The 15,242-nt window shown below is 41.2% G+C and overlaps 1 protein-coding gene across 1 annotated transcript; it reads left to right on the top strand.

Annotated features, from left to right (window-relative positions):
* The first annotated feature begins 1,588 nt into the window (after positions 1–1,588).
* On the top strand, positions 1,589–8,336 carry taf3 (TAF3 RNA polymerase II, TATA box binding protein (TBP)-associated facto). Its single transcript, XM_041038499.1, has 7 exons — positions 1,589–1,943; positions 2,405–2,647; positions 3,141–4,957; positions 5,040–5,122; positions 5,374–5,644; positions 5,816–5,922; positions 7,406–8,336. Exons 1-7 carry the CDS (start codon positions 1,778–1,780, stop codon positions 7,518–7,520), a joined length of 2,802 nt encoding a protein of 933 aa, XP_040894433.1. The 5' UTR covers positions 1,589–1,777; the 3' UTR covers positions 7,521–8,336.
* The last annotated feature ends 6,906 nt before the right edge of the window (positions 8,337–15,242 follow it).

Below are 15,242 nucleotides of genomic sequence, written 5' to 3'. Positions count from 1 at the left end.
TAAAACATGGTGGAAAGCTTTGGTTTGAGGAGTGCTGGGCAGCATTCATCCAGCAGTACTGTTGGAATATAGATTATATTTATTAGTGGGTTTATTTGTTGTAGTTGTGCTGTAAGTCTGGGCATTAGGCAATAAAAACTGTACTCCAAGACTCAATGGTTATGGCTTAGATAGTAACTGATACAAAAGGATGGGAGAATATCAGAAGATGTACTCTCCAGGATAATATACCACTATATAATATATATATATTATAGACACATTAGTGGGCTATAGCTTATTCAATGCTTCTATTTAGACATAAAAAAAATTATAAAGAACTTTATTTAGCCAGGAGAGGGCCTCACTGAGAATAAAAACCTCCCGAGCAGGAGTGTCCTTAACAAGTTCATGGCAGTGCAGAACACAGAGGTTACTTACAAAACATTTAATGAATCAGATAAACTGTGAGTGCTTGAACAGTAATGCAAGAACCTGAAAATCATGTGAATAAGGCAGAATGTTTATATAGAACGTTTTAGATAAAATACTCTGGTCCAGGGGTGAAAAGTGTAATTACCCAATGAATAGCCCTATGTTCCAGAAATATGTTACACATAAAATTACATAATTCTATATAGTTTAATTCAAGCACTTCAGGGGGACATCAAAACATAGATTTGTGACATATTCAAAAGCTTTTTTCAAATGATTGTCACAAAACAACCATAAGGTTTGATTTTTTTTTATTTTTTTTTTAATCCAGCACCACCCAGTGTGGACAGTGAGACTTGTATTAGCCTCTCAACCAAGTAATATCGAGTAATTAACACTCAGAAAACCTCGGGTAAGGTTGTATTATTTCAGGATAGGAGCAGGGCTGTTACCAGCAGTTGTTTTCATTATCAATATATTGACATGACAATTATTTTCTTAATGTATCTTCAGTGTACAATGTCAGAAATAAAACATTTTAAATATGCTGAAGTCCAAGTTGACATATTCAAATTGCTTTGTTTTGTATGACCAACAATAAATAACTACATTTTTGAGTTTATCATCACAGAAAACCAAGAAACTAGCAAATATTCACATTTGAAAAGCTTGCAACAGTTAATTTGGGGGTTGTTTTTCTTAAGAATACTAAAATGATTGATCAGTTGTAACGGGGGTCCAAAGGATCCCAATAACTATTTATTTTTTACCCGAGGACCATCGGGAGGTTAATCCGGCCTTGGTCTGAATCAGAATGTAGACACGGAATGTAAATCGTTAAGTTTTAAGACGTTAAATTTTCTCCAATTCCAGCGTGACTCAGCGGATAAGAAGCCAAAGCCGAACCCGGTCGGTGTGTTTTGTTCCGTTAAAAAATTTGTTCCGGGGCAAAGAGATAGTAACTTGTGTGGAGCCAAGCCTTTTCAGTGGTTACTGCAGCGGACATTTTAGCGTCGCTGCAGATTGACTGCAGCAGTCTGCGCTACATGTCGCTATATTTAACCGACAAACCGTTTTCCTGCGCACCGTCAGGCGGTGATGAGCTGCTCGAACACAGCGGAGCCGTGTAGGCAGACGCTGACTTGTGCGCATGCGCAAACTGGATTTCGGGGATGGGTTTATCGAGGGAATCAAGATGGCGACTCTGGCAAAAGCGCCAATATATTTACTGAAGTAGATGTCTAAAATTAACCTCGGTAGCGGGGTTTTTCAAGCCCCTCGGGGATTTCGTGAAACATGAAGACTGGGAACATGTTTTGGAAGAGGAATTGACCGGGATTAATACCGTAACAAAGTCAGCGAGATGTGCGAGAGCTATGCCCGCTCGCTGCTGCGTGTGTCGGTGGCGCAGATCTGCCAGGCTCTGGGCTGGGATGCGGTTCAGCTCACTGCATGCGATCTGTTGTCCGATGTCCTGCATCGATATATTCAGCAGTTGGCCAGGGTTTGCCATCGGTACTCTGAGCTCTGTAAGTGCTTCATTTATCACCCCGATTACTTTTTAACCCACAAACACGAAGTAGTCGATCACGTTGTTGTTGACTGGTTCTGTAACTGGCGCCCCCTAGCATAGGTTGATGTGTCAAAAAGTACAGTAGCTACATGGCTAATCAGCTTCCATGTATTGTTTTTCCTGTGGCTATTATCTTTTCCAGCTGTGATCAACACACAGTGTGTAGCTGATGCCATATGTAGTAGTTAGTTAATGTGCTGCATTATCTGTAAACGAGTCACTATCAATGTGAAACCTGTTGAACATTGCTGTTTGCTTTAGGTTGAATGTTAGCATCAGTCAGGGCACCCTCTTGTATGTGCAGCACAAGTTTGTCCCAGGTTATTATCAGCCTTAATGAAGAGTATCATTGAGTGAACAAGAGACATGCAGACTGTGGGCTGAGGTTTAAAGACTTATTTTGATGCTGCATTTCAGATGGAAGGACAGATCCAGTCCTGGACGATGTCAGCCAGGCCTTCAGGCTTTTGGGTGTGAGTCTGAGTGAACTGGAGGACTATGTTAATAACCTGGAACCCGTGGCCTTTACCCATCAAACACCACTCTTTCCTGTCAGCAAAAACAATGTCCTGCAGTTTCCCCAGCCTGGAGCCCGAGATGCAGAGGAAAGGAAGGACTACATTCCAGATCACATGCCACCCCTGGTCTCCTTACAAGAAGGTCAGTATACAAATGGCTATATGCGTATCTGTGTGTGTGTATTTGGTGTTTTCCTTAGGTTGAGAGTTGGTTTTTGGTGGACATCATGTTTTCAACTAAACCATACTTTGCAGACTATACAGAGCACAAATGCTCAGTGGTTCTGTTGGACCACTAAGTAGAATAGTCCTACAATTTATCCTATGTTCATGATGGCTATAATGTTCTTCTTGTTGCTTACAGTATTTTGTCTCCACCATGTGTCCATCCAGGGTGGCCTAAATATCTAAATGAACACCTCACATAATATGTACAGTATTGTGTGATACAATACAGTTCCGTAGCATCACAAACTACTGCATATAAAACCATATCTTTGGTTTGAGGTGAATCAGTTTGGATGGGCCACTAAAATAACTTGTATATGAGTTAAAAGAGGGGATGCGTTTGTGATCATTCAGGGAGATTAATTGAAAACATTGCTTAACTCAGTTTCTGTCCCTTTCCACTCCAGAAGAGGAGGAGGAGGAGGTCCTTGCTGACATGGGCACGTCAGCTGAAGCTATGCAGGTGGCTCTGGAAGAGGACGAGGAGGAAGCTGAAGAAGATGAGACCGTCAATGACGAGAACCACCCACTGAAGAGGCACCTAGACAGCCCTGATGCAGCTGTTGGCATGATGCCTACCTCCAAGAGACCACGCATGTACCCTGGCCTCAGCCCAGAATGGGGGGTTGAGCCCAGGGAGCCCCTTACTTCTCTCAACCCGCAACGTGTTCCCCCAGGCATGCTGCCTTCTTACGATAGCCTTGACCCCTTGTCACCCGAAACACCTTCTGGAGCCCTGCCTTCTTTTAGACCTCAGCCTGTAGTACCAAAACACTCTGATCAAAAGGGCCTCACCACTCCAGGAAGAAAGCCTAAGGTTTCATCCCCTGGCAGACAACGGACTAAATCCCCTAAAGGGGCCATTCCTGTGCCGGTGTGTGGCAGTCCGATCCATTCTCCAAAACCGTCTAAGGAAAGGAAGAAATCCCCAGGCAGGACGAAGAGTCCCAAAAGCCCCAAGAGCCCAAAGATGGGTCCGGTCAAAGCAACTCAACCCCCAAGCAAGACAGACAGTATGCATAAGCTTCCGCTGTCTGCTCTGAGTGAGAGGATGGGCAAAGAGAACATCCATATGCGTCAGAATATAGAGGACAGGGAGTTAGCTGAGGGCCCCTTCAAGAAACTAGAGCCAGATAATACAGCTATCGATGACTCCATTGATGCTGTGATTGCCAGAGCATGTGCAGAGCGGGAGCCTGATCCTTTTGCTTTCTCATCTGGCTCTGATTCAGATAGCAATGGATTCTCCAGCCCCAGGAGACTGACCATTATGGAGCCATCTACACCTAAAGTCCCAATTGGGGCCAGCAACTCTATAAAAGACACGTCAACACCACTTCACCTACAGGCACACTCAGGCCTAGGAAACTGGACTATGGATGATTCAATCAATGAGGTGATCCGAAAGGTCAACCAGGGGGGTCCATCTGCACCCCCGCCAACCCAAGGAGAATATGTGTCTTCAGGATCAGCCTCGCCACCTACTCCTGAACCTCTGCTCAAGGTGTTTGAGGAGAAGAACAAGATTGTTTCATCAGTAGATGTCAAGAAAAAGCTGAAGAAGGAGCTCAAGACTAAAATGAAGAAGAAGGAGAAAGACAAGCCAAAAGACAAAGACCGGGAAAAAGATAAGAGCAAGACAAAAGAAAAGAATAAAGACAAGAATAGGGATAAAAACAAGGAGTTTTCCAAGGAAACCAAGATACCCTGGAAGGAGTTTGGAGTGAAGGATGATGAGCACTTTGTTCAGCGAGACTTTACTCTGCCTGAGGGCTCCATCAAGATGAAATGCAGAGATGGAGATGTCCCTAAGAAGGAGAAGGAAAAACACAAAGACAAAAAGAAGGATAAAGAAAAAAGTAAAAAGGACAAAGATAAGAGAGAAAAGAGTAAAGACAAAAGCAAGGACGAAAGGCAGAAACAGTCTGCGTTGGCCCCTTTTGCTCTGGGGGAAGTCCCACCACTTTTCAGCCCCTCTGCCTGCCTGCGAATTCCCTCTATGCTTCCTCCTTTGGCCCCGATCCTCCAGGATAAAGAAGTAAAGAGCAAAGAGAAGGACAAGAAGAAAGACAAGAAGGAGAAGAAGAAAAAGAAGGAGAAGGATAAGGAGCGAGAGAAGGCCAAAGAGAAGGAGCGGGAGAAAGAAGAAAAGAGGAAAGAGAAGGAGAGGGAAAAGGAGAAACGAGAAAAAGAGAAAGAAAAAGAGAGAATTCGATTGGAGAAGGTAACTCTTTTGGTTCAGTTTATCAGTACATCTCAGTGTTAGTGTGTCATTTAGACCGACCTTGTGCTTCCTGTTTCCTCAGGTGAAAGTTGAAACTCCAGCTGCTGTACCATCTCCAGTCATCCCCAGACTGACTCTCAGGGTGGGAGCTGGTCAGGACAAAATGTAAGCAATGAATGAACGTTTCTAGTGAAATCTCTGGGAATATTCAAGTACCTAAAGCTTGCATTGAATGTGTGATCAGAAATGTAATCTTGTTTATTTATTTTCTGATAATGTAGTTCATGATTTAAATCAAAATGTTGGCAGTTTTATACTATTTAAGATGACACAAGGCCGAGTTTCAATAAAATCATGAATAAATCATTGTAACGTGTACGTACGGATTTGTATTTTTCTCTGTCTCCCATCACCAGTGTTATCAGCAAGGTGGTTCCAAATTCAGAGCCCAAGACACCAGCACCCAAGACCCCCGCTGCCAAGTCTGGACCTGGGAATCGTCCTCGGACGCCTCCACCTCCCCCAATACTCTCCCCAGTTGCACCCACTCTGCCCCCACCTGCGTCTCCACTTCCATTAGCTCCAGCCCCTTCATCTTTGATCTCCCTGGCCCCTATGCTCTCTCCTGCTGCTTCCCTCAAAACGCCAGTCCGCAGTGTAGTAACTGAGACCGTCAGTACCTATGTGGTGAGTGCTCTTATGCTAAACATAGCTATACGTGTGTGTGTGTGTGTGTAAATATATATATATATACACACACACATATTTCAGTGAGGTTCAGCTTTAACATATTTTCTTCAGTGTGTGTGACCAGTGACATAGTTATTTGTGTAAAAAAACTGTCTGTATTTACCCAAGATTCGAGATGAATGGGGAAACCAGATCTGGATTTGTCCTGGATGCAACAAACCTGATGATGGCAGTCCCATGATAGGTTGTGATGATTGTGACGATTGGTATCATTGGTAAGATTCTTATTAGCCTTTTATTTTTTCATTTTCTAGCCTGTTGATCCACTTTGTGCCATGTTGTGTTTTTATGACTTTGCATGGGGGACAATTTAGTTTCAGTTGTTACCTTGAATCACAGCCTCAATTCACTGATCTCTTTGTGCCTGATGGTGAAGCAAACAATCTGTACATTTTCTGTACAGCAGGGGAAGCAAAAAGGCAGGAGAAAACAGATTTTATTATTCATTTTGAAAAATGTGAACATGAAATGGCAGCTTATCTATTATAATTCTTACTGCAAATATGAGGCCACTGAAATGTTGATGTATTATCAGGAAGGAAAAGGTAAACAAATGTCAGTAATTCTTCATTCTTATTACAAAAGATTCTTATGTGCATATTTGAAAATGTAAAGTAGATGGGGAAAAATGTCCATTAAGATGTGTTCATCATATTTAAAGGTAAGCAGTTTGGTTAGAAGTACAGATTCAGGTTCTTTAACATGAAATTCATCAGTTTTTGCTGAATGTTATACTCAATCAAAATTCTTTTTCACTCTATTGTCAAGTTTTACACATTTACTCTCTGTTGTCCAGAATCAGCAGTGAGTGTGAGAGTAGGGAGGTGGATGACTCCTGGATGACGGCAGCTTGTCTTTGACTGAAACGCACATGTAAAGGAACATTACGGCAGGGCTCAAGCTTCGTAAAAGACAACAGCATCGGGTGATGCTGCTGCCAGTAGTTTAGCGTAACATCACCAAACATTAGTTCAGCTGGTTGCCACACAGTTTTTGTTTGTTCCACACTCTTCCACACACTGTCCAGTGTCATTTGTGTCTTACAGTGAAGCCATAACACTTCCAAATGATAAATTTAAATGATGTCCTCCAGCTCTGGTTTCTCATTTGCATTTGCCAGACAACAGCTGTCCCGCTGCCAAAACTCTCAGGGTGGAACTCTTGCACTTTAGAAATGTCACACTTGCTCATACGTAAACTATAGTTGACAGTATTAAGCTTATTTATTTATGATAGGCAAATAAATGAAGAAAATTTTCACATGATAAATAACATCACAAAAAGCAATGCGTATATATGTTTAGACACACAAAAAAATAATACTTACCAGAAAGAGCAGAATTGGTTGCTTGCTTTCCAAGTAATCCGTCAAGCATTCCTATATTTTTTAAAATATTTGTATGTAGCCTTTAGTGACCTGTGCCAGCTTCTCCATGGCCAGGAGACATGTGTCCTCTGCTATTGATTAACAATTGGTGTTTCAGTTTTTTCCATTTTAGGGCAAGAGTGAAGTTATTATTTTGTTGACGGAGCATACTGAAGTGAAAAAAGTCTCATACCGAACTTTATTTCCTGTAATGGTTAGTGAGTAATACCCGCGGTGTTTCACCCTTTGTAGAGATGTCGAAGGTCAAAAATAGCTGCTTCCTCAGCATCTTTTCACTAAGCTGAACTCTCTTCTTCTCTTTGTCTGCTCAGGCCTTGTGTTGGGATCCTTACAGCGCCTCCCGAGGACCAGCAGTGGTTCTGTGTTAAATGTTCCAGCAAGAAGAAGGACAAGAAACACAAGAAAAGAAAACACAAACCGCATTGAGACTATGCAAAAAGCACATATTTTGGACTTTTTTGGACTGAAAGCCATCACTGAACACTCGTGGCACTGCTGTAAAATAAAAAAAAAAAAAAGAACGTTTAAAATTGTGGCTAATACTAACTTCTGATGATTTTTTTAACGATGTCAGCCATGATGCATTGTGACTTGGTAAGAAAAAAGGCTTTAACCAGCACATATCCAGCCTTAGTTCTCATGTGGGCTCTGTGGTTTTCCCTTATTCACCCGTAAATTGTTTGCTTGTTGTTTTGGATGTCCAGTCGTAGGAGATCATGACAGTTATGTTTGTATAAGGAGACGGTGACCGTTTGTATAAGATGAGAGCTCAACAAAGCAGAACCAGAGAACAACTAACATCCATTGTCTTTATTTCTGTTTCCTTCGTGTTGCCACAAAAGGAATGACCTTAAAGTCAAACCTCTCCCCAGTTTTCTGCAGTATCATTGCAATGTCATGTATATAATGATGATGGCATCAGGTGTGTATAAATGTGTAAATACCAACTTCCAAGCCAAGTGCATTTTGTTCTTAGGATCCTGACTTGTTAAATCCATTTTCAGACATTGGTTTTTAACTCGAATTATTTTCTGTAATTTCTGTACATTTTTTAAATTTAAAGTTTGTATTTTTATTTTTTTCTTCATATGGATTTGTCCTGGAGTTATACTGTAGCTGTGCTTGTAATGTAATTCATTTCGCTGATATTTCAATATTAAAGATGAACAGTCTGTGTACTCACAGACTTTAAGACGTAAATCTCATTACCATCAAAATTGTATTTAAATTTTCTGTCAACCATTTTTGTGCATTCTTATTTTATTTTCAGCCCTGATAGACCTCTCTACGTTTAACCCCCCCCCCACCCCACCCCTTTCCCAGTAGGTGTTTGTTTGCATTTGCTTTACAAAAATAGATTGGAAATATTTTAACAAACTGAGTTGCACATGTTGAATTTTGTTCCTTCTCTTTTCAGACTTGATGACAAAAAAATTTGTCATCATTTCTAAGCTGTGTGCTGTTGGTTGCAGATCAAGTTCGGGATCCATCCTTGCAGTAGTCTGTGTAATGCATTAGCCTAGATTTGAGGCTACTCTGCTGACTTATCATTCCACACTACACCTACAGAAGATATGTGGGACAGTGCTTGGCAGTCACATTTCACAAGGTGTCTTATCTAAAACACTGATTGTGAATTTTTAGGAACTGATTTAATGTCTTAGAATGTGTCTAAAAATGTCTCCTGTGCCATTCGCAGCACTTGTTTTTGCCCTTCCCCAAACGACCACACGGTGTCATTCTTCATGCACAGTCACTGTGACATGCTGCTTCTGACATGTATAGACAGCACAGCGGGCTCACAAAAATGTATTTCACCACAGTATGAATGTAAGAAATGTAACAGGTGTCGCTTACTTGATGCATGTGGCATCCCTGTCTCGTCAGCATGTCTTGAAGTGAACCCAGCTTGAGACGTGTCATCCCTCACGAGGGAACCTATAGATGACTGGGACTGTAAATATGATTTACGGCCCCTCGGAAGCTGTTAAGGCTCAAATTTCTATCGAGAAGAATGCACTGTGAGACAGTAAAACATGTTACCCCCAGTTATCAGTGGACTATCTTTTACAATGCAGGTATTGCATGTTTGATCTAACTCTTTCCAAAGGTTTCCGGTAGGAGCACTTAACTGTTAGCAGAAGATTTTATTACCATTCATCTGTAACTTTACATACTGAAGTCTGAAAGGTGTATCAGTGTTACTATTTATTTCTGGGAACAATCAGCAGTGGTGTTCTGAATGAGCTGCAGCTGTCAGATAGCTCTTAGCAAAACCTGAGAAAAGCCCATTAAACTTCATCCTCCTAAGGTTAAAGGCATGGGCTAGTTTTATTAAATCTTGTTTGGACATCAGTCCCCTACTTCTGCTATTTTTTCACATGGTAATAGGCTGACTTTGATATTTTCTTTTCTTGATTGCTGTTGAAATTTAGATGTGAACCCATGACATCACCAGGATGACTTTCAATCTGTCTATTTGGGCACCAAAATCGAATATTTCAGTTATATCCTGTTTAACTGAAGGGAATTGAGGCACGCCCAATCACTGGTTTGTTCAATGCCCTCATTTGGTCAGTGCAGTCATAATTCAGTAATAAATAGGATTAATCCTCAGCTACTGAGATACAGAACCTTGAACGGATATGGATGTTTGATGGGATCTAGAGATAGAGAGCACACCTGACTCATTCACTTTTTAAACGACTGAAACACTCCTTTCACTGCACTTCTCTCTCTTTGAGTGTATGTCACCCACGGATGGCTTTTAATGGTAATCTACTCAGTGTCTTCCAAAACACTAAATTAAAGAGGAAGTGGAAAAAATGATGTGTGACCAGAGAAAAAGGAAGTAAAATTACTTCTGTCCATGCAAAATAAGCTGACATTTCAATGTGGTCTTGCTTTTAATCATATGAAATGGATCCACTCATGCAAGCCAACATGAACAGTTAATTCACATTGGTGGGGGACATACAGTATGTTAAATCTGTAGTAAAAAAAAAACTACAGTGATACATTTTTGAAAAGGTGTTTTTAAGGAAAAGATAAGATGATAATTTGTATGAATTAAAATGGCAAACTGTGCTTGTGGTTGTGGTGGCCCTCTCCCTCCCTCTTCAGTCACACATGCTGGTGTCAGGTCTCTTACAGTCAGTGCTTGTTGCTAGCATCTGCTGGATCATAAATTTTACTGCACAGTGCCGGTAAAGATAGACCCCTGGCATGTCTGACATAAAAAAGGATTCCGTTTTTATTTCTTATTAGGTACGAATGTTTCACCCCGTCCAGATGCATTTACATAGCCGTTTTAACTGGATATAATGCTGATTCAACATGTGCTGCTTATTCATATATAATATATAATATTCATATATAAACGGGCTATACGTTTGAAATTCAAGTGACAAATTAGTTTTACTTCTTCGGTGTTAACACTCATGCAAACAGTACTTGGTATTAGTGCACGCTACAGAGCACAATGTGCACTGAGCTGTAACAGTTTCAGTTTTAACCCACAAAAACACAGACAGCATTTGCTTGTGCATTCATTCCCAAGGGACCCAACAAGTGGTAAAAAGGGAAAGCTGATAGTTTCTTACACTCATCATGAGACCACCTGCAGTGCTGTAAACATGTTATATGACTTATTTCACGACAAGCATGAGTGCTTTTTTTTTTTTTTAGCTGCAGCATGCACTGAGACCTACTAACACCCCTTTCCCTTTCACTGTCGATATGAACAGGATGTGGCTATTATAAAAAAGTATCTTTGCTGCATTTACTTCCAGAATTTCACTCAGAATTTCACTGCATTATAAATGCGTTTCCTACAGCATTCCCATACCATTTTGTGTAGTATTATTTTACTTCTGGAACTGTGTTTCATATGTAAAGCATTACTGCACACAACATTATCATACTGCATGTCTTTAGTGCTGGTACATGCTGGTGGATGAGAGCAGGAAGAAAGGCCTTCAGTTACTCTGTGCCTCACATGACGCCTGTAGCACTGACAGACATACTAAGCAGAAACACATCATAAAGAACTGGATTTCAACATCAAGTGTTTAAAATATTCATGTCAGCAGAAAGAGCGGCGCTGAAATGAAGAGGATTTGTGCCACGATCACAGGAAGTAGAGCCCCTTCATCCTGATCTTCTCTACTATACTGATACCAGCACACACTGACATGACCCTGTTTCAGATGACTTTCCTACTTAGTGTCAAGCTACTCTAAAGGGACACTACACCTATGGGAGAATGAGACCTAGATTTAATTTCTCCTGGGTTTTGTGCAAAGAATATTGTGACAAATTACTTTAATTTTTAATCGGATGGCAAAACATGCTTTAAGCGTGTCAGTTGTGAGAGAATTCATTATAAAGTTCACCAATGTTCAGTACCCTCAAAAACTGCCTTGCCTTTATCATTTTGAAAAACTGTATGGCTCAAAGCATAGGCAAATGAGCTTTGTCCAATGCAAATGAACCTGCCAAGCGTCTTTTGATAGCACTTTGCTGTTAAACCTCTTCACTGTGCTCTGAATCCTGCCATCAGTTGATGGTTAGAGTTGTAATGTGGAGAACTATTTCCTACCATACATGGTTCTGCAGAATTACAGGAGGTACATGTCTTTTGAGTATACGTACATTATGCTGTGGAGTACTGCAAGTAGGCCCACAGGTGGGCCTGCGCCATGGTCACTGGCAGTTAAATGGACTTTAAACCACTGCAGGTATTTTAGTCCCAGTGTAGATTGACTGTAATCTGATGGTGAAAAATAGTGACAGTACTGTAATCTGTCTCTATTAAACAAGTATTCATGCTGACTGTAATGTTTGTGTTCTGGCAGGCTATCTTTATCCCTATCTACCTCAGAATAATAATGAAATTAGGTTGCCAAGAGAAGCTCTCTACCTGTCACCCACTGGTTTATTATCAGCCGACACTCCGGAGCTGAACAGAGAATGGTAATAATGTTTACCTACAGTATGCACAGGTGTTGAGAGATGAACAGAACGTTAAAAGAGAAAATCAGCTATATTGGGCACAGTTATGAGAGTTCCACGTCTGATAAACTCATATCCAGGAGTATGTCTTGCCTTGGCCTTTATTTGTAGCACTTTACTGATTCAAATAGATGCTAAAATCCACAGAGGCGTGCCACAAAAACCAAGACTAGTGGATGAGCTCTTGTGGCAACTGTGTCGATGCTTCCTCTAATTTTCCCCAATCTGACAGTGGGAATAAATCATCCATGTCCAATTTTCTGAAGTTTTCCTAATATGGGTGTCAATTAGTGCAGGAGTGCTACTGTGGCCACAGCTTTACAGCCTGCAAACTGGGCTGCCGCAGGCAGCACAATGCATTAGCGCATGATGAGCTGTCAGAGAGGATTATTTCAGCCACGCCAGTCAGCGAAGGGGGTGGGCGCCGCTCTGCTGCACTAAACCAAGGAGAAAGAGTGGGCGGGAGACACAGAAAGGGAGAGAAACACATAGAGGAAAGAGGGAAAGAGAAGAAAGTGTCCATTACACCGGGTGGATTTTTCCAGAGCACCGATGTTGGAACACTCTTCTGAGCTGGCCCTGGTGCAGAGTTTGTATGCCAACAGCATGCGCTGTCCCCCCTCTGCGGCCGGGATCTCTGTCAGGAATGAGGACCTGCCTATGAGGTACGTTGGGGTTGGCCCCTCATTCAAATCTGGGCTAGCTTTTGTGGAGCAGCCCGTATTTGGACAGCCTCTTTGTCTAGGCTGGATATTGTCATAGGATGTATTGTTTCCAGTTGAGGCGTTCTTCCTGCTGTGATTGTGACTGTGGGCTGGATAGTGTTCTCCTGGTGTCCCTATATATATATATATATATATATATATATATATATATATATTTTTTTTTTTTTTTTTTTTTTTTCCTTAGAACCCAGAAACCATGTATTCGAATTTGTGTATGGATGTTCAAATTAATCCCATCTTCACAAGACACAATCATCATTTACTCAGGAAGTAGTCCTTTAGTTTGAAATTGTTAAAATGTATTGAAATAGAAAAATCAATACCATGGCATTTTCATAGCATTAAATTTACTGTCCTCTTCTACTCAAAGTTCCAGATACTTGCATCAACTATAAATAAAGAAAGAGAGATGAATGTGTCAGTGATGCAGGTTTTGACTCTGAATCGCACAAGAAACTGAAAAACACAAACCTGTGTGTGATTAGATATCCACTGAAACCAGCCTAGGCCTTACTGTACTTCCTCCATCCAAAATAACAAATGATACCAATTATCTTTAAAAGAACAGGAAGAAACATTTATATCAATCTTTGACTTTGCATAAATTCAGGGGAACTGGACATTGATAATGTGGTGTTATCACATGTGCTTAGTACATGTTGACACAGTAGATTCCCCCTAGAAAAGTGTGAGATGAAGTTCCCTCTCTCCATTTTCTCAATTTTTGGTTGGCCGCCATTCTGCAAATGCTTTCAGGAAAGGCAGAGCTCAGAAAAAGAGTGCCTTCAAGTTCGAGATGACGTGTTCAAAAAGACACAATGTGGCCCATTTGAAGCTGGCCTATTTTTACACTATGCAGTTTGTCATGCAAGGGCGCAAATTTAAAAGCTGGATAATGATGACTGACCTGTGGGACTTCAGTTCCACTGCATGAGGGGAAAACATTTGATGTAAACAACAAAAGCATGGTACGTGTGGAGGATTATGATAGGATTACAGTAGTAATAATCTCAGATTAAGAACAGGAGGCTAGTATTAGAAGGTGCCAGCAACTAGGCATCGCCGGCTGGAATCCATTCCAACAAACATCTCTAAAGAAAAGCCAAGGAGATGTGTGCCAAATGGTAGAAATAAACTGCTGCGATAGCATTGTGAAAACTGTACTGTATGTATTGTACATACCCACGAGGGAACCAGGGCTGCTCTTTACAAGAATCCCCTTTCTTTTATGGCAAATCTATTCAATATGGTCCTCTGAGATCTAATTGACTCAAAGGAAATATGTGGATGCCGCAGATGGTTTGACATTATTGTATTTTTCCTCCATCTTAATGAAACCTGATTCTCCAGAGAGGTTTAGACTACCTTTTTATAGCAACCCCTCAAGCTTAATGGTAATGCATGTTGCATAGTGGGCTTGTCTGCATGTATGGCAAAATAGGTCGCATATCACATTATGCACACAAACCTCTTTTAGGCACCGTTTAATAGAGCACACTCGGCACTGATGCCAGGATGCCTTGAAATTGCTATGGATACAAGGATTAAGTCGGATTTCATAAATGGGATGTTTCTTAACACTCGCTATGAATAATATTTTTGGATTGTGCAGCTGCTGGAGCAATAATGAACCAGTTTGATAATTAGGCTAGAGCCCCCACCCATCCACCCACCCTGCCTCTCTGCTAAGGCAAACAGTACTTGACAACAACCCCCCTACCTTTCCCCCAAGTGTAGCGGCCTCGCCCTGCAAGTCCAACACAACAAAAGAAGATAGGCTCCCCCTCCCCCAGGGGAACAGCAGCCCAGCACAAAGGGGAACATGACCTATGACCCTTGGGAAAAGCAAGACTGAAGACAGCAAGAAAAACTGCATTTTAACCATCTCACTTTTGATTGGAAGAGATTTATGGACCTATCCACAATGCAAGGCAATAAACAAGTTGGAAATAATCTTATTTATTTGTGTAACCCAATAAAAGAAAACAGGAGCCTAATTTAGATTCCTGGGAAAATATGGAAACAGGAACAGCATTATTAATCTTGATGGTAATGACCTGGGTACTATATTTAAATATTACATCTGATCAGGATCATTAGATCCCTGACTCATCCACAGAATAACCATTCAAAATATGGCTTGACAGGATCTGATTCCTCTGATGTGCATTTTTTCCTTTTCTGAAAATACCGTATGAATCATTATAGGGATAATATGGTGATGCCACAGCAGATAAAACATCATTACCTACAAAATAGGTCAGTAAAGTCTCTACAGAGCACCACGTGCCAATCTCTATAGGGACATTACAGTAATTTTACATCGAAGCGCTGTAAGGCTTGCGGAGCAGCAGCAGCATCAGTAGTAGGCAGCATGGTTTCAGACTTTTGTTGAAGAGACCACGCCTCT

The sequence above is a fragment of the Toxotes jaculatrix genome, chromosome 5, assembly GCF_017976425.1.
Source record: "Toxotes jaculatrix isolate fToxJac2 chromosome 5, fToxJac2.pri, whole genome shotgun sequence".
Classification (NCBI taxonomy): domain Eukaryota; kingdom Metazoa; phylum Chordata; class Actinopteri; family Toxotidae; genus Toxotes; species Toxotes jaculatrix.
The sequence above is the reverse complement of the archived record's forward strand: the minus strand, read 5'-3'. Positions and strand labels throughout refer to the sequence as shown.